Source organism: Taudactylus pleione, unplaced genomic scaffold, assembly GCF_031769625.1.
Source record: "Taudactylus pleione unplaced genomic scaffold, aTauple2 ptg000926l, whole genome shotgun sequence".
NCBI classification, from domain to species: domain Eukaryota; kingdom Metazoa; phylum Chordata; class Amphibia; order Anura; family Myobatrachidae; genus Taudactylus; species Taudactylus pleione.
This window is the reverse complement of record NW_028285327.1, coordinates 985,862-1,008,276: the sequence shown is the minus strand read 5'-3', so window position 1 is coordinate 1,008,276 and position 22,415 is coordinate 985,862. Positions and strand designations below refer to the sequence as shown.

The window sequence follows — 22,415 nt, the reverse complement described above, 5'->3', positions numbered from 1 at the left end:
TACAGGAGGTGTACAGATGAGGGAGTCCTGCTGTCAGTGTGCTCTGTATAGTGACTGTATGAGGTGTATACAGACACTGATAGCAGGAGTACAGGAGGTGTACAGATGAGGGAGTCCTGCTGTCAGTGTGCTCTGTATAGTGACTGTATGAGGAGTATACAGACACTGATAGCAGGAGTACCGGAGGTGTACAGATGAGGGAGTCCTGCTGTCAGTGTGCTCTGTATAGTGACTGTATGAGGAGTATACAGACACTGATAGCAGGAGTACAGGAGGTGTACAGATGAGGGAGTCCTGCTGTCAGTGTCCTCTGTATAGTGACAGTATGATGAGGAGTATACAGACACTGATAGCAGGAGTACAGGAGGTGTACAGATGAGGGGGTCCTGCTGTCAGTGTGCCCTGTATAGTGACTGTATGATGAGGAGTATACAGACACTGATAGCAGGAGTACAGGAGGTGTACAGATGAGGGGGTCCTGCTGTCAGTGTGCTCTGTATAGTGACTGTATGAGGAGTATACAGACACTGATAGCAGGAGTACAGGAGGTGTACGGATGAGGGAGTCCTGCTGTCAGTGTGCTCTGTATAGTGACTGTATGATGAGGAGTATACAGACACTGATAGCAGGAGTACAGGAGGTGTACAGATGAGGGGGTCCTGCTGTCAGTGTGCTCTGTATAGTGACTGTATGATGAGGAGTATACAGACACTGATAGCAGGAGTACAGGAGGTGTGCAGATGAGGGGGTCCTGCTGTCAGTGTGCTCTGTATAGTGACTGTATGAGGAGTATACAGACACTGATAGCAGGAGTACAGGAGGTGTACAGATGAGGGGGTCCTGCTGTCAGTGTGCTCTGTATAGTGACTGTATGATGAGGAGTATACAGACACTGATAGCAGGAGTACAGGAGGTGTACAGATGAGGGGGTCCTGCTGTCAGTGTGCTCTGTATAGTGACTGTATGAGGTGTATACAGACACTGATAGCAGGAGTACAGGAGGTGTACAGATGAGGGGGTCCTGCTGTCAGTGTGCTCTGTATAGTGACTGTATGAGGAGTATACAGACACTGATAGCAGGAGTACAGGCGGTGTACAGATGAGGGAGTCCTGCTGTCAGTGTGCTCTGTATAGTGACTGTATGAGGTGTATACAGACACTGATAGCAGGAGTACAGGAGGTGTACAGATGAGGGGGTCCTGCTGTCAGTGTGCTCTGTATAGTGACTGTATGAGGAGTATACAGACACTGATAGCAGGAGTACAGGCGGTGTACAGATGAGGGAGTCCTGCTGTCAGTGTGCTCTGTATAGTGACTGTATGAGGAGTATACAGACACTGATAGCAGGAGTACAGGAGGTGTACAGATGAGGGAGTCCTGCTGTCAGTGTGCTCTGTATAGTGACTGTATGAGGAGTATACAGACACTGATAGCAGGAGTACAGGAGGTGTACAGATGAGGGGGTCCTGCTGTCAGTGTGCTCTGTATAGTGACTGTATGAGGAGTATACAGACACTGATAGCAGGAGTACAGGAGGTGTACAGATGAGGGGGTCCTGCTGTCAGTGTGCTCTGTATAGTGACTGTATGATGAGGAGTATACAGACACTGATAGCAGGAGTACAGGAGGTGTACAGATGAGGGGGTCCTGCTGTCAGTGTGCTCTGTAAGTGACAGTATGATGAGGAGTATACAGACACTGATAGCAGGAGTACAGGAGGTGTACAGATGAGGGGGTCCTGCTGTCAGTGTGCTCTGTATAGTGACTGTATGAGGAGTATACAGACACTGATAGCAGGAGTACAGGAGGTGTACAGATGAGGGGGTCCTGCTGTCAGTGTGCTCTGTATAGTGACTGTATGAGGAGTATACAGACACTGATAGCAGGAGTACAGGAGGTGTACAGATGAGGGAGTCCTGCTGTCAGTGTGCTCTGTATAGTGACTGTATGATGAGGAGTATACAGACACTGATAGCAGGAGTACAGGAGGTGTACAGATGAGGGGGTCCTGCTGTCAGTGTGCTCTGTATAGTGACTGTATGATGAGGAGTATACAGACACTGATAGCAGGAGTACAGGAGGTGTACAGATGAGGGGGTCCTGCTGTCAGTGTGCTCTGTATAGTGACAGTATGATGAGGAGTATACAGACACTGATAGCAGGAGTACAGGAGGTGTACAGATGAGGGGGTCCTGCTGTCAGTGTGCTCTGTATAGTGACTGTATGAGGAGTATACAGACACTGATAGCAGGAGTACAGGAGGTGTACAGATGAGGGGGTCCTGCTGTCAGTGTTCTCTGTATAGTGACAGTATGATGAGGAGTATACAGACACTGATAGCAGGAGTACAGGAGGTGTACAGATGAGGGGGTCCTGCTGTCAGTGTGCTCTCTATAGTGACTGTATGAGGAGTATACAGACACTGATAGCAGGAGTACAGGAGGTGTACAGATGAGGGAGTCCTGCTGTCAGTGTGCTCTGTATAGTGACTGTATGAGGAGTATACAGACACTGATAGCAGGAGTACAGGAGGTGTACAGATGAGGGGGTCCTGCTGTCAGTGTGCTCTGTATAGTGACAGTATGATGAGGAGTATACAGACACTGATATCAGGAGTACAGGAGGTGTACAGATGAGGGGGTCCTGCTGTCAGTGTTCTCTGTATAGTGACTGTATGATGAGGAGTATACAGACACTGATAGCAGGAGTACAGGAGGTGTACAGATGAGGGGGTCCTGCTGTCAGTGTGCTCTGTATAGTGACTGTATGAGGAGTATACAGACACTGATAGCAGGAGTACAGGAGTTGTACAGATGAGGGGGTGCTGCTGTCAGTGTGCACTGTATAGTGACTGTATGAGGAGTATACAGACACTGATAGCAGGAGTACAGGAGGTGTACAGATGAGGGGGTCCTGCTGTCAGTGTGCTCTGTATAGTGACTGTATGATGAGGAGTATACAGACACTGATAGCAGGAGTACAGGAGGTGTACAGATGAGGGAGTCCTGCTGTCAGTGTTCTCTGTATAGTGACAGTATGATGAGGAGTATACAGACACTGATAGCAGGAGTACAGGAGGTGTACAGATGAGGGGGTCCTGCTGTCAGTGTGCTCTGTATAGTGACTGTATGAGGAGTATACAGACACTGATAGCAGGAGTACAGGAGGTGTACAGATGAGGGAGTCCTGCTGTCAGTGTGCTCTGTATAGTGACTGTATGATGAGGAGTATACAGACACTGATAGCAGGAGTACAGGAGGTGTACAGATGAGGGGGTCCTGCTGTCAGTGTGCTCTGTATAGTGACAGTATGATGAGGACTATACAGACACTGATAGCAGGAGTACAGGAGGTGTACAGATGAGGGGGTCCTGCTGGCAGTGTGCTCTGTATAGTGACTGTATGAGGAGTATACAGACACTGATAGCAGGAGTACAGGAGGTGTACAGATGAGGGGGTCCTGCTGGCAGTGTGCTCTGTATAGTGACTGTATGAGGAGTATACAGACACTGATAGCAGGAGTACAGGAGGTGTACAGATGAGGGGGTCCTGCTGTCAGTGTGCTCTGTATAGTGACTGTATGAGGAGTATACAGACACTGATAGCAGGAGTACAGGAGGTGTACAGATGAGGGGGTCCTGCTGTCAGTGTTCTCTGTATAGTGACAGTATGATGAGGAGTATACAGACACTGATAGCAGGAGTACAGGAGGTGTACAGATGAGGGGGTCCTGCTGTCAGTGTGCTCTGTATAGTGACTGTATGAGGAGTATACAGACACTGATAGCAGGAGTACAGGAGGTGTACAGATGAGGGGGTCCTGCTGTCAGTGTGCTCTGTATAGTGACTGTATGAGGAGTATACAGACACTGATAGCAGGAGTAGAGGAGGTGTACAGATGAGGGGGTCCTGCTGTCAGTGTGCTCTGTATAGTGACTGTATGATGAGGAGTATACAGACACTGATAGCAGGAGTACAGGAGGTGTACAGATGAGGGGGTGCTGCTGTCAGTGTGCACTGTATAGTGACTGTATGAGGAGTATACAGACACTGATAGCAGGAGTACAGGAGGTGTACAGATGAGGGGGTCCTGCTGTCAGTGTGCTCTGTATAGTGACTGTATGATGAGGAGTATACAGACACTGATAGCAGGAGTACAGGAGGTGTACAGATGAGGGAGTCCTGCTGTCAGTGTGCTCTGTATAGTGACTGTATGATGAGGAGTATACAGACACTGATAGCAGGAGTACAGGAGGTGTACAGATGAGGGGGTCCTGCTGTCAGTGTGCACTGTATAGTGACTGTATGAGGAGTATACAGACACTGATAGCAGGAGTACAGGAGGTGTACAGATGAGGGGGTCCTGCTGTCAGTGTGCTCTGTATAGTGACTGTATGATGAGGAGTATACAGACACTGATAGCAGGAGTACAGGAGGTGTACAGATGAGGGGGTCCTGCTGTCAGTGTGCACTGTATAGTGACTGTATGATGAGGAGTATACAGACACTGATAGCAGGAGTACAGGAGGTGTACAGATGAGGGGGTCCTGCTGTCAGTGTGCTCTGTATAGTGACTGTATGAGGAGTATACAGACACTGATAGCAGGAGTACAGGAGGTGTACAGATGAGGGAGTCCTGCTGTCAGTGTGCTCTGTATAGTGACTGTATGATGAGGAGTATACAGACACTGATAGCAGGAGTACAGGAGGTGTACAGATGAGGGAGTCCTGCTGTCAGTGTGCTCTATATAGTGACTGTATGAGGAGTATACAGACACTGATAGCAGGAGTACAGGAGGTGTACAGATGAGGGGGTCCTGCTGTCAGTGTGCTCTGTATAGTGACTGTATGAGGAGTATACAGACACTGATAGCAGGAGTACAGGAGGTGTACAGATGAGGGGGTCCTGCTGTCAGTGTGCTCTGTATAGTGACTGTATGATGAGGAGTATACAGACACTGATAGCAGGAGTACAGGAGGTGTACAGATGAGGGGGGTCCTGCTGTCAGTGTGCTCTGTATAGTGACTGTATGAGGAGTATACAGACACTGATAGCAGGAGTACAGGAGGTGTACAGATGAGGGAGTCCTGCTGTCAGTGTGCTCTGTATAGTGACTGTATGAGGAGTATACAGACACTGATAGCAGGAGTACAGGAGGTGTACAGATGAGGGGGTCCTGCTGTCAGTGTGCTCTGTATAGTGACTGTATGAGGAGTATACAGACACTGATAGCAGGAGTACAGGAGGTGTACAGATGAGGGGGTCCTGCTGTCAGTGTGCTCTGTATAGTGACTGTATGATGAGGAGTATACAGACACTGATAGCAGGAGTACAGGAGGTGTACAGATGAGGGAGTCCTGCTGTCAGTGTGCTCTGTATAGTGACTGTATGATGAGGAGTATACAGACACTGATAGCAGGAGTACAGGAGGTGTACAGATGAGGGAGTCCTGCTGTCAGTGTGCTCTGTATAGTGTCTGTATGATGAGGAGTATACAGACACTGATAGCAGGAGTACAGTAGGTGTACAGATGAGGGGGTCCTGCTGTCAGTGTGCTCTGTATAGTGACAGTATGATGAGGAGTATACAGACACTGATAGCAGGAGTACAGGAGGTGTACAGATGAGGGAGTCCTGCTGTCAGTGTGCTCTGTATAGTGACTGTATGATGAGGAGTATACAGACACTGATAGCAGGAGTACAGGAGGTGTACAGATGAGGGAGTCCTGCTGTCAGTGTGCTCTGTATAGTGACTGTATGAGGAGTATACAGACACTGATAGCAGGAGTACAGGAGGTGTACAGATGAGGGAGTCCTGCTGTCAGTGTGCTCTGTATAGTGACAGGATGATGAGGAGTATACAGACACTGATAGCAGGAGTACAGGAGGTGTACAGATGAGGGAGTCCTGCTGTCAGTGTGCTCTGTATAGTGACTGTATGATGAGGAGTATACAGACACTGATAGCAGGAGTACAGGAGGTGTACAGATGAGGGAGTCCTGCTGTCAGTGTGCTCTGTATAGTGACTGTATGAGGAGTATACAGACACTGATAGCAGGAGTACAGGAGGTGTACAGATGAGGGAGTCCTGCTGTCAGTGTGCTCTGTATAGTGACTGTATGATGAGGAGTATACAGACACTGATAGCAGGAGTACAGGAGGTGTACAGATGAGGGAGTCCTGCTGTCAGTGTGCTCTGTATAGTGACTGTATGATGAGGAGTATACAGACACTGATAGCAGGAGTACAGGAGGTGTACAGATGAGGGGGTCCTGCTGTCAGTGTGCTCTGTATAGTGACTGTATGATGAGGAGTATACAGACACTGATAGCAGGAGTACAGGAGGTGTACAGATGAGGGGGTCCTGCTGTCAGTGTTCTCTGTATAGTGACAGTATGATGAGGAGTATACAGACACTGATAGCAGGAGTACCGGAGGTGTACAGATGAGGGAGTCCTGCTGTCAGTGTGCTCTGTATAGTGACTGTATGAGGAGTATACAGACACTGATAGCAGGAGTACAGGAGGTGTACAGATGAGGGGGTCCTGCTGTCAGTGTGCTCTGTATAGTGACAGTATGATGAGGTGTATACAGACACTGATAGCAGGAGTACAGGAGGTGTACAGATGAGGGGGTCCTGCTGTCAGTGTGCTCTGTATAGTGACTGTATGAGGAATATACAGACACTGATAGCAGGAGTACAGGAGGTGTACAGATGAGGGGGTCCTGCTGTCAGTGTTCTCTGTATAGTGACAGTTTGATGAGGAGTATACAGACACTGATAGCAGGAGTACAGGAGGTGTACAGATGAGGGGGTCCTGCTGTCAGTGTGCTCTGTATAGTGACTGTATGAGGAGTATACAGACACTGATAGCAGGAGTACAGGAGGTGTACAGATGAGGGGGTCCTGCTGTCAGTGTTCTCTGTATAGTGACAGTATGATGAGGAGTATACAGACACTGATAGCAGGAGTACAGGAGGTGTACAGATGAGGGAGTCCTACTGTCAGTGTGCTCTGTATAGTGACTGTATGATGAGGAGTATACAGACACTGATAGCAGGAGTACAGGAGGTGTACAGATGAGGGGGTCCTGCTGTCAGTGTGCTCTGTATAGTGACTGTATGAGGAGTATACAGACACTGATAGCAGGAGTACAGGAGGTGTACAGATGAGGGGGTCCTGCTGTCAGTGTGCTCTGTATAGTGACTGTATGAGGAGTATACAGACACTGATAGCAGGAGTACTGGAGGTGTACAGATGAGGGGGTCCTGCTGTCAGTGTGCTCTGTATAGTGACTGTATGAGGAGTATACAGACACTGATAGCAGGAGTACAGGAGGTGTACAGATGAGGGAGTCCTGCTGTCAGTGTGCTCTGTATATTGACTGTATGAGGTGTATACAGACACTGATAGCAGGAGTACAGGAGGTGTACAGATGAGGGGGTCCTGCTGTCAGTGTGCTCTGTATAGTGATTGTATGAGGAGTATACAGACACTGATAGCAGGAGTACAGGAGGTGTACAGATGAGGGAGTCCTGCTGTCAGTGTGCTCTGTATAGTGACTGTATGAGGAGTATACAGACACTGATAGCAGGAGTACAGGAGGTGTACAGATGAGGGGGTCCTGCTGTCAGTGTGCTCTGTATAGTGACTGTATGATGAGGAGTATACAGACACTGATAGCAGGAGTACAGGAGGTGTACAGATGAGGGGGTCCTGCTGTCAGTGTGCTCTGTATAGTGACTGTATGAGGAGTATACAGACACTGATAGCAGGAGTAGAGGAGGTGTACAGATGAGGGGGTCCTGCTGTCAGTGTGCTCTGTATAGTGACAGTATGATGAGGAGTATACAGACACTGATAGCAGGAGTACAGGAGGTGTACAGATGAGGGAGTCCTGCTGTCAGTGTGCTCTGTATAGTGACTGTATGATGAGGAGTATACAGACACTGATAGCAGGAGTACAGGAGGTGTACAGATGAGGGAGTCCTGCTGTCAGTGTGCTCTGTATAGTGACTGTATGATGAGGAGTATACAGACACTGATAGCAGGAGTACAGGAGGTGTACAGATGAGGGGGTCCTGCTGTCAGTGTGCTCTGTATAGTGACTGTATGAGGAGTATACAGACACTGATAGCAGGAGTACAGGAGGTGTACAGATGAGGGGGTCCTGCTGTCAGTGTGCTCTGTATAGTGACTGTATGAGGAGTATACAGACACTGATAGCAGGAGTACAGGAGGTGTACAGATGAGGGAGTCCTGCTGTCAGTGTGCTCTGTATAGTGACTGTATGATGAGGTGTATACAGACACTGATAGCAGGAGTACAGGAGGTGTACAGATGAGGGAGTCCTGCTGTCAGTGTGCTCTGTATAGTGACTGTATGAGGAGTATACAGACACTGATAGCAGGAGTACAGGAGGTGTACAGATGAGGGAGTCCTGCTGTCAGTGTGCTCTGTATAGTGACTGTATGATGAGGAGTATACAGACACTGATAGCAGGAGTACAGGAGGTGTACAGATGAGGGGGTCCTGCTGTCAGTGTGTTCTGTATAGTGACTGTATGAGGAGTATACAGACACTGATAGCAGGAGTACAGGAGGTGTACAGATGAGGGGGTCCTGCTGTCAGTGTGCTCTGTATAGTGACTGTATGAGGAGTATACAGACACTGATAGCAGGAGTACAGGAGGTGTACAGATGAGGGGGTCCTGCTGTCAGTGTGCTCTGTATAGTGACTGTATGAGGAGTATACAGACACTGATAGCAGGAGTACAGGAGGTGTACAGATGAGGGAGTCCTGCTGTCAGTGTGCTCTGTATAGTGACTGTATGATGAGGTGTATACAGACACTGATAGCAGGAGTACAGGAGGTGTACAGATGAGGGAGTCCTGCTGTCAGTGTGCTCTGTATAGTGACTGTATGAGGAGTATACAGACACTGATAGCAGGAGTACAGGAGGTGTACAGATGAGGGAGTCCTGCTGTCAGTGTGCTCTGTATAGTGACTGTATGATGAGGAGTATACAGACACTGATAGCAGGAGTACAGGAGGTGTACAGATGTGGGGGTCCTGCTGTCAGTGTGTTCTGTATAGTGACTGTATGAGGAGTATACAGACACTGATAGCAGGAGTACAGGAGGTGTACAGATGAGTGGGTCCTGCTGTCAGTGTGCTCTTTATAGTGACAGGATGATGAGGAGTATACAGACACTGATAGCAGGAGTACAGGAGGTGTACAGATGAGGGAGTCCTGCTGTCAGTGTGCTCTGTATAGTGACTGTATGATGAGGAGTATACAGACACTGATAGCAGGAGTACAGGAGGTGTACAGATGAGGGGGTCCTGCTGTCAGTGTGCTCTGTATAGTGACTGTATGAGGAGTATACAGACACTGATAGCAGGAGTACAGGAGGTGTACAGATGAGGGGGTCCTGCTGTCAGTGTGCTCTGTATAGTGACTGTATGATGAGGAGTATACAGACACTGATAGCAGGAGTACAGGAGGTGTACAGATGAGGGAGTCCTGCTGTCAGTGTGCTCTGTATAGTGACTGTATGATGAGGTGTATACAGACACTGATAGCAGGAGTACAGGAGGTGTACAGATGAGGGGGTCCTGCTGTCAGTGTGCTCTGTATAGTGACTGTATGATGAGGAGTATACAGACACTGATAGCAGGAGTACAGGAGGTGTACAGATGAGGGGGTCCTGCTGTCAGTGTGCTCTGTATAGTGACTGTATGAGGAGTATACAGACACTGATAGCAGGAGTACAGATGAGGGGGTCCTGCTGGCAGTGTGCTCTGTATAGTGACTGTATGAGGAGTATACAGACACTGATAGCAGGAGTACAGGAGGTGTACAGTTGAGGGGGTCCTGCTGTCAGTGTGCTCTGTATAGTGACAGTATGAGGAGTATACAGACACTGATAGCAGGAGTACAGATGAGGGGGTCCTGCTGTCAGTGTGCTCTGTATAGTGACTGTATGAGGAGTATACAGACACTGATAGCAGGAGTACAGGAGGTGTACAGATGAGGGAGTCCTGCTGTCAGTGTGCTCTGTATAGTGACTGTATGATGAGGAGTATACAGACACTGATAGCAGGAGTACAGGAGGTGTACAGATGAGGGAGTCCTGCTGTCAGTGTGCTCTGTATAGTGACTGTATGAGGAGTATACAGACACTGATAGCAGGAGTACAGGAGGTGTACAGATGAGGGGGTCCTGCTGTCAGTGTGCTCTGTATAGTGACTGTATGAGGAGTATACAGACACTGATAGCAGGAGTACAGGAGGTGTACAGATGAGGGAGTCCTGCTGTCAGTGTGCTCTGTATAGTGACTGTATGAGGAGTATACAGACACTGATAGCAGGAGTACAGGAGGTGTACAGATGAGGGAGTCCTGCTGTCAGTGTGCTCTGTATAGTGACTGTATGAGGAGTATACAGACACTGATAGCAGGAGTACAGGAGGTGTACAGATGAGGGGGTCCTGCTGTCAGTGTGCTCTGTATAGTGACTGTATGAGGAGTATACAGACACTGATAGCAGGAGTACAGGAGGTGTACAGATGAGGGAATCCTGCTGTCAGTGTGCTCTGTATAGTGACTGTATGATGAGGAGTATACAGACACTGATAGCAGGAGTACAGGAGGTGTACAGATGAGGGAGTCCTGCTGTCAGTGTGCTCTGTATAGTGACTGTATGATGAGGAGTATACAGACACTGATAGCAGGAGTACAGGAGGTGTACAGATGAGGGAGTCCTGCTGTCAGTGTGCTCTGTATAGTGACTGTATGAGGAGTATACAGACACTGATATCAGGAGTACAGGAGGTGTACAGATGAGGGGGTCCTGCTGTCAGTGTGCTCTGTATAGTGACTGTATGAGGAGTATACAGACACTGATAGCAGGAGTACAGGAGGTGTACAGATGAGGGAGTCCTGCTGTCAGTGTGCTCTGTATAGTGACAGTATGAGGAGTATACAGACACTGATAGCAGGAGTACAGGAGGTGTACAGATGAGGGAGTCCTGCTGTCAGTGTGCTCTGTATAGTGATTGTATGAGGAGTATACAGACACTGATATCAGGAGTACAGGAGGTGTACAGATGAGGGGGTCCTGCTGTCAGTGTGCTCTGTATAGTGACTGTATGAGGAGTGCATGGACACTGATAGCAGGAGTACAGGAGGTGTACAGATGAGGGGGTCCTGCTGTCAGTGTGCTCTGTATAATGACTGTATGAGGAGTATACAGACACTGATAGCAGGAGTACAGGAGGTGTACAGATGAGGGAGTCCTGCTGTCAGTGTGCTCTGTATAGTGACTGTATGAGGAGTATACAGACACTTATAGCAGGAGTACAGATGAGGGAGTCCTGCTGTCAGTGTGCTCTGTATAGTGACTGTATGAGGAGTATACAGACACTGATAGCAGGAGTACAGGAGGTGTACAGATGAGGGGGTCCTGCTGTCAGTGTGCTCTGTATAGTGACTGTATGAGGAGTATACAGACACTGATAGCAGGAGTACAGGAGGTGTACAGATGAGGCGGTCCTGCTGTCAGTGTGCTCTGTATAGTGACTGTATGAGGAGTATACAGACACTGATAGCAGGAGTACAGGAGGTGTACAGATGAGGGGGTCCTGCTGTCAGTGTGCTCTGTATAGTGACTGTATGAGGAGTATACGGACACTGATAGCAGGAGTACAGGAGGTGTACAGATGAGGGGGTCCTGCTGTCAGTGTGCTCTGTATAGTGACTGTATGAGGAGTATACAAACACTGATAGCAGGAGTACAGGAGGTGTATAGATGAGGGGGTCCTGCTGTCAGTGTGCTCTGTATAGTGACTGTATGATGAGGTGTATACAGACACTGATAGCAGGAGTACAGGAGGTGTACAGATGAGGGAGTCCTGCTGTCAGTGTGCTCTGTATAGTGACAGTATGATGAGGAGTATACAGACACTGATAGCAGGAGTACAGGAGGTGTACAGATGAGGGGGTCCTGCTGTCAGTGTGCTCTGTATAGTGACTGTATGAGGAGTATACAGACACTGATAGCAGGAGTACAGGAGGTGTACAGATGAGGGAGTCCTGCTGTCAGTGTGCTCTGTATAGTGACTGTATGATGAGGAGTATACAGACACTGATAGCAGGAGTACAGGAGGTGTACAGATGAGGGAGTCCTGCTGTCAGTGTGCTCTGTATAGTGACTGTATGATGAGGAGTATACAGACACTGATAGCAGGAGTACAGGAGGTGTACAGATGAGGGAGTCCTGCTGTCAGTGTGCTCTGTATAGTGACTGTATGAGGAGTATACAGACACTGATAGCAGGAGTACAGGAGGTGTACAGATGAGGGAGTCCTGCTGTCAGTGTGCTCTGTATAGTGACTGTATGATGAGGAGTATACAGACACTGATAGCAGGAGTACAGGAGGTGTACAGATGAGGGAGTCCTGCTGTCAGTGTGCTCTGTATAGTGACTGTATGATGAGGAGTATACAGACACTGATAGCAGGAGTACAGGAGGTGTACAGATGAGGGAGTCCTGCTGTCAGTGTGCTCTGTATAGTGACTGTATGATGAGGAGTATACAGACACTGATAGCAGGAGTACAGGAGGTGTACAGATGAGGGGGTCCTGCTGTCAGTGTGCTCTGTATAGTGACTGTATGATGAGGAGTATACAGACACTGATAGCAGGAGTACAGGAGGTGTACAGATGAGGGGGTCCTGCTGTCAGTGTTCTCTGTATAGTGACAGTATGATGAGGAGTATACAGACACTGATAGCAGGAGTACCGGAGGTGTACAGATGAGGGAGTCCTGCTGTCAGTGTGCTCTGTATAGTGACTGTATGAGGAGTATACAGACACTGATAGCAGGAGTACAGGAGGTGTACAGATGAGGGAGTCCTGCTGTCAGTGTGCTCTGTATAGTGACTGTATGAGGAGTATACAGACACTGATAGCAGGAGTACAGGAGGTGTACAGATGAGGGAGTCCTGCTGTCAGTGTGCTCTGTATAGTGACTGTATGATGAGGAGTATACAGACACTGATAGCAGGAGTACAGGAGGTGTACAGATGAGGGAGTCCTGCTGTCAGTGTGCTCTGTATAGTGACTGTATGATGAGGAGTATACAGACACTGATAGCAGGAGTACAGGAGGTGTACAGATGAGGGGGTCCTGCTGTCAGTGTGCTCTGTATAGTGACTGTATGATGAGGAGTATACAGACACTGATAGCAGGAGTACAGGAGGTGTACAGATGAGGGGGTCCTGCTGTCAGTGTTCTCTGTATAGTGACAGTATGATGAGGAGTATACAGACACTGATAGCAGGAGTACCGGAGGTGTACAGATGAGGGAGTCCTGCTGTCAGTGTGCTCTGTATAGTGACTGTATGAGGAGTATACAGACACTGATAGCAGGAGTACAGGAGGTGTACAGATGAGGGGGTCCTGCTGTCAGTGTGCTCTGTATAGTGACAGTATGATGAGGTGTATACAGACACTGATAGCAGGAGTACAGGAGGTGTACAGATGAGGGGGTCCTGCTGTCAGTGTGCTCTGTATAGTGACTGTATGAGGAATATACAGACACTGATAGCAGGAGTACAGGAGGTGTACAGATGAGGGGGTCCTGCTGTCAGTGTTCTCTGTATAGTGACAGTTTGATGAGGAGTATACAGACACTGATAGCAGGAGTACAGGAGGTGTACAGATGAGGGGGTCCTGCTGTCAGTGTGCTCTGTATAGTGACTGTATGAGGAGTATACAGACACTGATAGCAGGAGTACAGGAGGTGTACAGATGAGGGGGTCCTGCTGTCAGTGTTCTCTGTATAGTGACAGTATGATGAGGAGTATACAGACACTGATAGCAGGAGTACAGGAGGTGTACAGATGAGGGAGTCCTGCTGTCAGTGTGCTCTGTATAGTGACTGTATGATGAGGAGTATACAGACACTGATAGCAGGAGTACAGGAGGTGTACAGATGAGGGGGTCCTGCTGTCAGTGTGCTCTGTATAGTGACTGTATGAGGAGTATACAGACACTGATAGCAGGAGTACAGGAGGTGTACAGATGAGGGGGTCCTGCTGTCAGTGTGCTCTGTATAGTGACTGTATGAGGAGTATACAGACACTGATAGCAGGAGTACTGGAGGTGTACAGATGAGGGGGTCCTGCTGTCAGTGTGCTCTGTATAGTGACTGTATGAGGAGTATACAGACACTGATAGCAGGAGTACAGGAGGTGTACAGATGAGGGAGTCCTGCTGTCAGTGTGCTCTGTATATTGACTGTATGAGGTGTATACAGACACTGATAGCAGGAGTACAGGAGGTGTACAGATGAGGGGGTCCTGCTGTCAGTGTGCTCTGTATAGTGATTGTATGAGGAGTATACAGACACTGATAGCAGGAGTACAGGAGGTGTACAGATGAGGGAGTCCTGCTGTCAGTGTGCTCTGTATAGTGACTGTATGAGGAGTATACAGACACTGATAGCAGGAGTACAGGAGGTGTACAGATGAGGGGGTCCTGCTGTCAGTGTGCTCTGTATAGTGACTGTATGATGAGGAGTATACAGACACTGATAGCAGGAGTACAGGAGGTGTACAGATGAGGGGGTCCTGCTGTCAGTGTGCTCTGTATAGTGACTGTATGAGGAGTATACAGACACTGATAGCAGGAGTAGAGGAGGTGTACAGATGAGGGGGTCCTGCTGTCAGTGTGCTCTGTATAGTGACAGTATGATGAGGAGTATACAGACACTGATAGCAGGAGTACAGGAGGTGTACAGATGAGGGAGTCCTGCTGTCAGTGTGCACTGTATAGTGACTGTATGAGGTGTATACAGACACTGATAGCAGGAGTACAGGAGGTGTACAGATGAGGGAGTCCTGCTGTCAGTGTGCTCTGTATAGTGACTGTATGATGAGGAGTATACAGACACTGATAGCAGGAGTACAGGAGGTGTACAGATGAGGGAGTCCTGCTGTCAGTGTGCTCTGTATAGTGACTGTATGATGAGGAGTATACAGACACTGATAGCAGGAGTACAGGAGGTGTACAGATGAGGGGGTCCTGCTGTCAGTGTGCTCTGTATAGTGACTGTATGAGGAGTATACAGACACTGATAGCAGGAGTACAGGAGGTGTACAGATGAGGGGGTCCTGCTGTCAGTGTGCTCTGTATAGTGACTGTATGAGGAGTATACAGACACTGATAGCAGGAGTACAGGAGGTGTACAGATGAGGGAGTCCTGCTGTCAGTGTGCTCTGTATAGTGACTGTATGATGAGGAGTATACAGACACTGATAGCAGGAGTACAGGAGGTGTACAGATGAGGGGGTCCTGCTGTCAGTGTGCTCTGTATAGTGACTGTATGAGGAGTATACAGACACTGATAGCAGGAGTACAGGAGGTGTACAGATGAGGGAGTCCTGCTGTCAGTGTGCTCTGTATAGTGACTGTATGATGAGGAGTATACAGACACTGATAGCAGGAGTACAGGAGGTGTACAGATGAGGGGGTCCTGCTGTCAGTGTGTTCTGTATAGTGACTGTATGAGGAGTATACAGACACTGATAGCAGGAGTACAGGAGGTGTACAGATGAGGGGGTCCTGCTGTCAGTGTGCTCTGTATAGTGACTGTATGAGGAGTATACAGACACTGATAGCAGGAGTACAGGAGGTGTACAGATGAGGGGGTCCTGCTGTCAGTGTGCTCTGTATAGTGACTGTATGAGGAGTATACAGACACTGATAGCAGGAGTACAGGAGGTGTACAGATGAGGGAGTCCTGCTGTCAGTGTGCTCTGTATAGTGACTGTATGATGAGGTGTATACAGACACTGATAGCAGGAGTACAGGAGGTGTACAGATGAGGGAGTCCTGCTGTCAGTGTGCTCTGTATAGTGACTGTATGAGGAGTATACAGACACTGATAGCAGGAGTACAGGAGGTGTACAGATGAGGGAGTCCTGCTGTCAGTGTGCTCTGTATAGTGACTGTATGAGGAGTATACAGACACTGATAGCAGGAGTACAGGAGGTGTACAGATGAGGGAGTCCTGCTGTCAGTGTGCTCTGTATAGTGACTGTATGATGAGGAGTATACAGACACTGATAGCAGGAGTACAGGAGGTGTACAGATGTGGGGGTCCTGCTGTCAGTGTGTTCTGTATAGTGACTGTATGAGGAGTATACAGACACTGATAGCAGGAGTACAGGAGGTGTACAGATGAGTGGGTCCTGCTGTCAGTGTGCTCTTTATAGTGACAGGATGATGAGGAGTATACAGACACTGATAGCAGGAGTACAGGAGGTGTACAGATGAGGGAGTCCTGCTGTCAGTGTGCTCTGTATAGTGACAGTTTGATGAGGAGTATACAGACACTGATAGCAGGAGTACAGGAGGTGTACAGATGAGGGGGTCCTGCTGTCAGTGTGCTCTGTATAGTGACTGTATGATGAGGAGTATACAGACACTGATAGCAGGAGTACAGGAGGTGTACAGATGAGGGGGTCCTGCTGTCAGTGTGCTCTGTATAGTGACTGTATGAGGAGTATACAGACACTGATAGCAGGAGTACAGATGAGGGGGTCCTGCTGGCAGTGTGCTCTGTATAGTGACTGTATGAGGAGTATACAGACACTGATAGCAGGAGTATAGGAGGTGTACAGTTGAGGGGGTCCTGCTGTCAGTGTGCTCTGTATAGTGACAGTATGAGGAGTATACAGACACTGATAGCAGGAGTACAGATGAGGGGGTCCTGCTGTCAGTGTGCTCTGTATAGTGACTGTATGAGGAGTATACAGACACTGATAGCAGGAGTACAGGAGGTGTACAGATGAGGGAGTCCTGCTGTCAGTGTGCTCTGTATAGTGACTGTATGATGAGGAGTATACAGACACTGATAGCAGGAGTACAGGAGGTGTACAGATGAGGGAGTCCTGCTGTCAGTGTGCTCTGTATAGTGACTGTATGAGGAGTATACAGACACTGATAGCAGGAGTACAGGAGGTGTACAGATGAGGGGGTCCTGCTGTCAGTGTGCTCTGTATAGTGACTGTATGAGGAGTATACAGACACTGATAGCAGGAGTACAGGAGGTGTACAGATGAGGGAGTCCTGCTGTCAGTGTGCTCTGTATAGTGACTGTATGAGGAGTATACAGACACTGATAGCAGGAGTACAGGAGGTGTACAGATGAGGGAGTCCTGCTGTCAGTGTGCTCTGTATAGTGACTGTATGAGGAGTATACAGACACTGATAGCAGGAGTACAGGAGGTGTACAGATGAGGGGGTCCTGCTGTCAGTGTGCTCTGTATAGTGACTGTATGAGGAGTATACAGACACTGATAGCAGGAGTACAGGAGGTGTACAGATGAGGGAGTCCTGCTGTCAGTGTGCTCTGTATAGTGACTGTATGATGAGGAGTATACAGACACTGATAGCAGGAGTACAGGAGGTGTACAGATGAGGGAGTCCTGCTGTCAGTGTGCTCTGTATAGTGACTGTATGATGAGGAGTATACAGACACTGATAGCAGGAGTACAGGAGGTGTACAGATGAGGGGGTCCTGCTGTCAGTGTGCTCTGTATAGTGACTGTATGAGGAGTATACGGACACTGATAGCAGGAGTACAGGAGGTGTACAGATGAGGGGGTCCTGCTGTCAGTGTGCTCTGTATAGTGACTGTATGAGGAGTATACAAACACTGATAGCAGGAGTACAGGAGGTGTATAGATGAGGGGGTCCTGCTGTCAGTGTGCTCTGTATAGTGACTGTTTGAGGAGTATACAGAAACTGATAGCAGGAGTACAGGAGGTGTACAGATGAGGGGGTCCTGCTGTCAGTGTGCTCTGTATAGTGACTGTATGATGAGGTGTATACAGACACTGATATCAGGAGTACAGGTGGTGTACAGATGAGGGGGTCCTGCTGTCAGTGTGCTCTGTATAGTGACTGTATGATGAGGAGTATACAGACACTGATAGCAGGAGTACAGGAGGTGTACAGATGAGGGGGTCCTGCTGTCAGTGTGCTCTGTATAGTGACTGTATGATGAGGAGTATACAGACACTGATAGCAGGAGTACAGGAGGTGTACAGATGAGGGGGTCCTGTTGTCAGTGTGCTCTGTATAGTGACTGTATGAGGAGTACATGGACACTGATAGCAGGAGTACAGAAGGTGTACAGATGAGGGAGTCCTGCTGTCAGTGTGCTCTGTATAGTGACTGTATGATGAGGAGTATACAGACACTGATAGCTTGAGTACAGGAGGTGTACAGATGAGGGGGTCCTGCTGTCAGTGTGCTCTGTATAGTGACTGTATGAGGAGTATACAGACACTGATAGCAGGAGTACAGGAGGTGTACAGATGAGGGAGTCCTGCTGTCAGTGTGCTCTGTATAGTGACTGTATGAGGAGTATACAGACACTGATAGCAGGAGTACAGGAGGTGTACAGATGAGGGGGTCCTGCTGTCAGTGTGCTCTGTATAGTGACTGTATGAGGAGTATACAGACACTGATAGCAGGAGTACAGGAGGTGTACAGATGAGGGAGTCCTGCTGTCAGTGTGCTCTGTATAGTGACAGTATGATGAGGAGTATACAGACACTGATAGCTTGAGTACAGGAGGTGTACAGATGAGGGGGTCCTGCTGTCAGTGTGCTCTGTATAGTGACTGTATGATGAGTATACAGACACTGATAGCAGGAGTACAGGAGGTGTACAGATGATGGAGTCCTGCTGTCAGTGTGCTCTGTATAGTGACTGTATGATGAGGAGTATACAGACACTGATAGCTTGAGTACAGGAGGTGTACAGATGAGGGAGTCCTGCTGTCAGTGTGCTCTGTATAGTGACTGTATGAGGAGTATACAGACACTGATAGCAGGAGTACAGAAGGTGTACAGATGAGGGAGTCCTGCTGTCAGTGTGCTCTGTATAGTGACTGTATGAGGAGTATACAGACACTGATAGCTTGAGTACAGGAGGTGTACAGATGAGGGGGTCCTGCTGTCAGTGTGCTCTGTATAGTGACTGTATGATGAGTATACAGACACTGATAGCAGGAGTACAGGAGGTGTACAGATGATGGAGTCCTGCTGTCAGTGTGCTCTGTATAGTGACTGTATGATGAGGAGTATACAGACACTGATAGCTTGAGTACAGGAGGTGTACAGATGAGGGAGTCCTGCTGTCAGTGTGCTCTGTATAGTGACTGTATGAGGAGTATACAGACACTGATAGCAGGAGTACAGGAGGTGTACAGATGAGGGGGTCCTGCTGTCAGTGTGCTCTGTATAGTGACTGTATGAGGAGTATACGGACACTGATAGCAGGAGTACAGGAGGTGTACAGATGAGGGAGTTCTGCTGTCAGTGTGCTCTGTATAATGACTGTATGAGGAGTATACAGACACTGATAGCAGGAGTACAGGAGGTGTACAGATGAGGGGGTCCTGCTGTCAGTGTGTTCTGTATAGTGACTGTATGAGGAGTATACGGACACTGATAGCAGGAGTACAGGAGGTGTACAGATGAGGGAGTCCTGCTGTCAGTGTGCTCTGTATAATGACTGTATGAGGAGTATACAGACACTGATAGCAGGAGTACAGGAGGTGTACAGATGAGGGGGTCCTGCTGTCAGTGTGCTCTGTATAGTGACTGTATGAGGAGTATACAGACACTGATAGCAGGAGTACAGGAGGTGTACAGATGAGGGGGTCCTGCTGTCAGTGAGCTCTGTATAGTGACTGTATGAGGAGTATACAGACACTGATAGCAGGAGTACAGATGTGGGAGTCCTGCTGTCAGTGTGCTCTGTATAGTGACTGTATGAGGAGTATACAGACACTGATAGCAGGAGTACAGGAGGTGTACAGATGAGGGGGTCCTGCTGTCAGTGTGCTCTGTATAGTGACTGTATGAGGAGTATACAGACACTGATAGCAGGAGTACAGGAGGTGTACAGATGAGGGAGTCCTGCTGTCAGTGTGCTCTGTATAGTGACTGTATGATGAGGAGTATACAGACACTGATAGCAGGAGTACAGGAGGTGTACAGATGAGGGGGTCCTGCTGTCAGTGTGCTCTGTATAGTGACTGTATGAGGAGTATACAGACACTGATAGCAGGAGTACAGGAGGTGTACAGATGAGGGGGTCCTGCTGTCAGTGTGCTCTCTATAGTGACTGTATGAGGAGTATACAGACACTGATAGCAGGAGTACAGGAGGTGTACAGATGAGGGAGTCCTGCTATCAGTGTGCTCTGTATAGTGACTGTATGAGGAGTATACAGACACTGATAGCAGGAGTACAGGAGGTGTACAGATGAGGGAGTCCTGCTGTCAGTGTGCTCTGTATAGTGACTGTATGAGGAGTATACGGACACTGATAGCAGGAGTACAGGAGGTGTACAGATGAGGGAGTCCTGCTGTCAGTGTGCTCTGTATAGTGACTGTATGAGCAGTATACAGACACTGATAGCAGGAGTACAGGAGGTGTACAGATGAGGGAGTCCTGCTGTCAGTGTGCTCTGTATAGTGACTGTATGAGGAGTATACAGACACTGATAGCAGGAGTACAGGAGGTGTACAGATGAGGGAGTCCTGCTGTCAGTGTGCTCTGTATAGTGACTGTATGATGAGGAGTATACAGACACTGATAGCAGGAGTACAGGAGGTGTACAGATGAGGGGGTCCTGCTGTCAGTGTGCTCTGTATAGTGACTGTATGAGGAGTACAGGAGGTGTACAGATGAGGGAGTCCTGCTGTCAGTGTGCTCTGTATAGTGACTGTATGATGAGGAGTATACAGACACTGATATCAGGAGTACAGGAGGTGTACAGATGAGGGGGTCCTGCTGTCAGTGTGCTCTGTATAGTGACTGTATGAGGAGTACAGGAGGTGTACAGATGAGGGAGTCCTGCTGTCAGTGTGCTCTGTATAGTGACTGTATGATGAGGAGTATACAGACACTGATATCAGGAGTACAGGAGGTGTACAGATGAGGGGGTCCTGCTGTCAGTGTGCTCTGTATAGTGACTGTATGAGGAGTACAGGAGGTGTACAGATGAGGGAGTCCTGCTGTCAGTGTGCTCTGTATAGTGACTGTATGATGAGGAGTATACAGACACTGATATCAGGAGTACAGGAGGTGTACAGATGAGGGTGTCCTGCTGTCAGTGTGCTCTGTATAGTGACTGTATGATGAGGAGTATACAGACACTGATAGCAGGAGTACAGGAGGTGTACAGATGAGGGGGTCCTGCTGTCAGTGTGCTCTGTATAGTGACTGTATGAGGAGTATACAGACACTGATAGCAGGAGTACAGGAGGTGTACAGATGAGGGGGTCCTGCTGTCAGTGTGCTCTGTATAGTGACTGTATGAGGAGTATACAGACACTGATAGCAGGAGTACAGGAGGTGTACAGATGAGGGAGGCCTGCTGTCAGTGTGCTCTGTATAGAGACAGTATGAGGAGTATACGGACACTGATAGCAGGAGTACAGTGTATATAGTGGAGTCGGGCAGTGTATAGTCGGTATAGGTGTGTAGCAGACCTGTCACTTTGTGCTGTAGTTGCATTTCTGCACCATGTAAGTGATATTATGAAAGTCTTATTGGGAGAGTTGTGTTTGTCCCATGCAATGAGTCCCTGTCTTTTTATGTGGTGCTGTAGGTGTGCACAGTATATTAGTGGGTTTATGGGGTGCACATTGCTGGTGTTTGTGGTAATGGTGCCTTCACCCAATATATGGCGTACTGTGATTCCTCTGCATTGTAATCCACGTCCATCTTTCATTTCTCAGGTCTCTGATGTCTATTATCCGGAAGAAGCCATCGATGGCAGCCACAGCGGCACGGAAAGAAAGTTCCTCACTGACAGATTCTGGTAAGATTTAAAAGTCCCATAAATTGTGTTAATCACCCCACAGGGAGGACTGAGATTCCTGCCGCCAGCGACGGTGTGGACATCACCAGCCAGCTGGCATCAAGTTGATTTAAAGACGCAAGTTGCGTCGGTAGCATCAAGTTCGGTAGCATCTGATTCCAAGGCTTTTGGGGAATAACATATATTTAGAATGAGGTGTCAGCATCCCTTGTAATGTCACTGTTATATCTGTTCATCCCGTTGTCCTGTATTTACAATTGTGGAGGGGTATTCATTCTGAGTTCTACATAAAATGGCCGCAATTTTTAGCCATTTTAAGTGACCACACCACCCATACACCCGCTTGTAAACGTAGCGCTCACCACTGACTGTACTGGATTGATGTGGGCTCTTTTCTTACCGTTATGGCCATTGTTTATAGGTGGCATGGTACCGCACCTTTATAGATCCACAGAGCTCAGAGATGACACTAGCAGTGATTCAGCAGGATCTTTATAACGGG

General features: G+C 48.4%; 1 protein-coding gene across 4 annotated transcripts in view; it reads left to right on the top strand.

Moving 5' to 3' along the window:
* SHTN1 (shootin 1) overlaps positions 1 to 22,415 on the top strand; it is a 298,248-nt gene that overhangs the window by 176,698 nt on the left and 99,135 nt on the right. For all 4 annotated transcript variants that reach the window (XM_088459666.1, XM_088459665.1, XM_088459667.1 and 1 more), the window contains one exon: positions 21,831 to 21,913. In XM_088459666.1, coding sequence (XP_088315792.1) covers positions 21,831 to 21,913 — 83 coding nt within the window. The remainder of the gene's footprint in view (positions 1 to 21,830; positions 21,914 to 22,415) is intronic.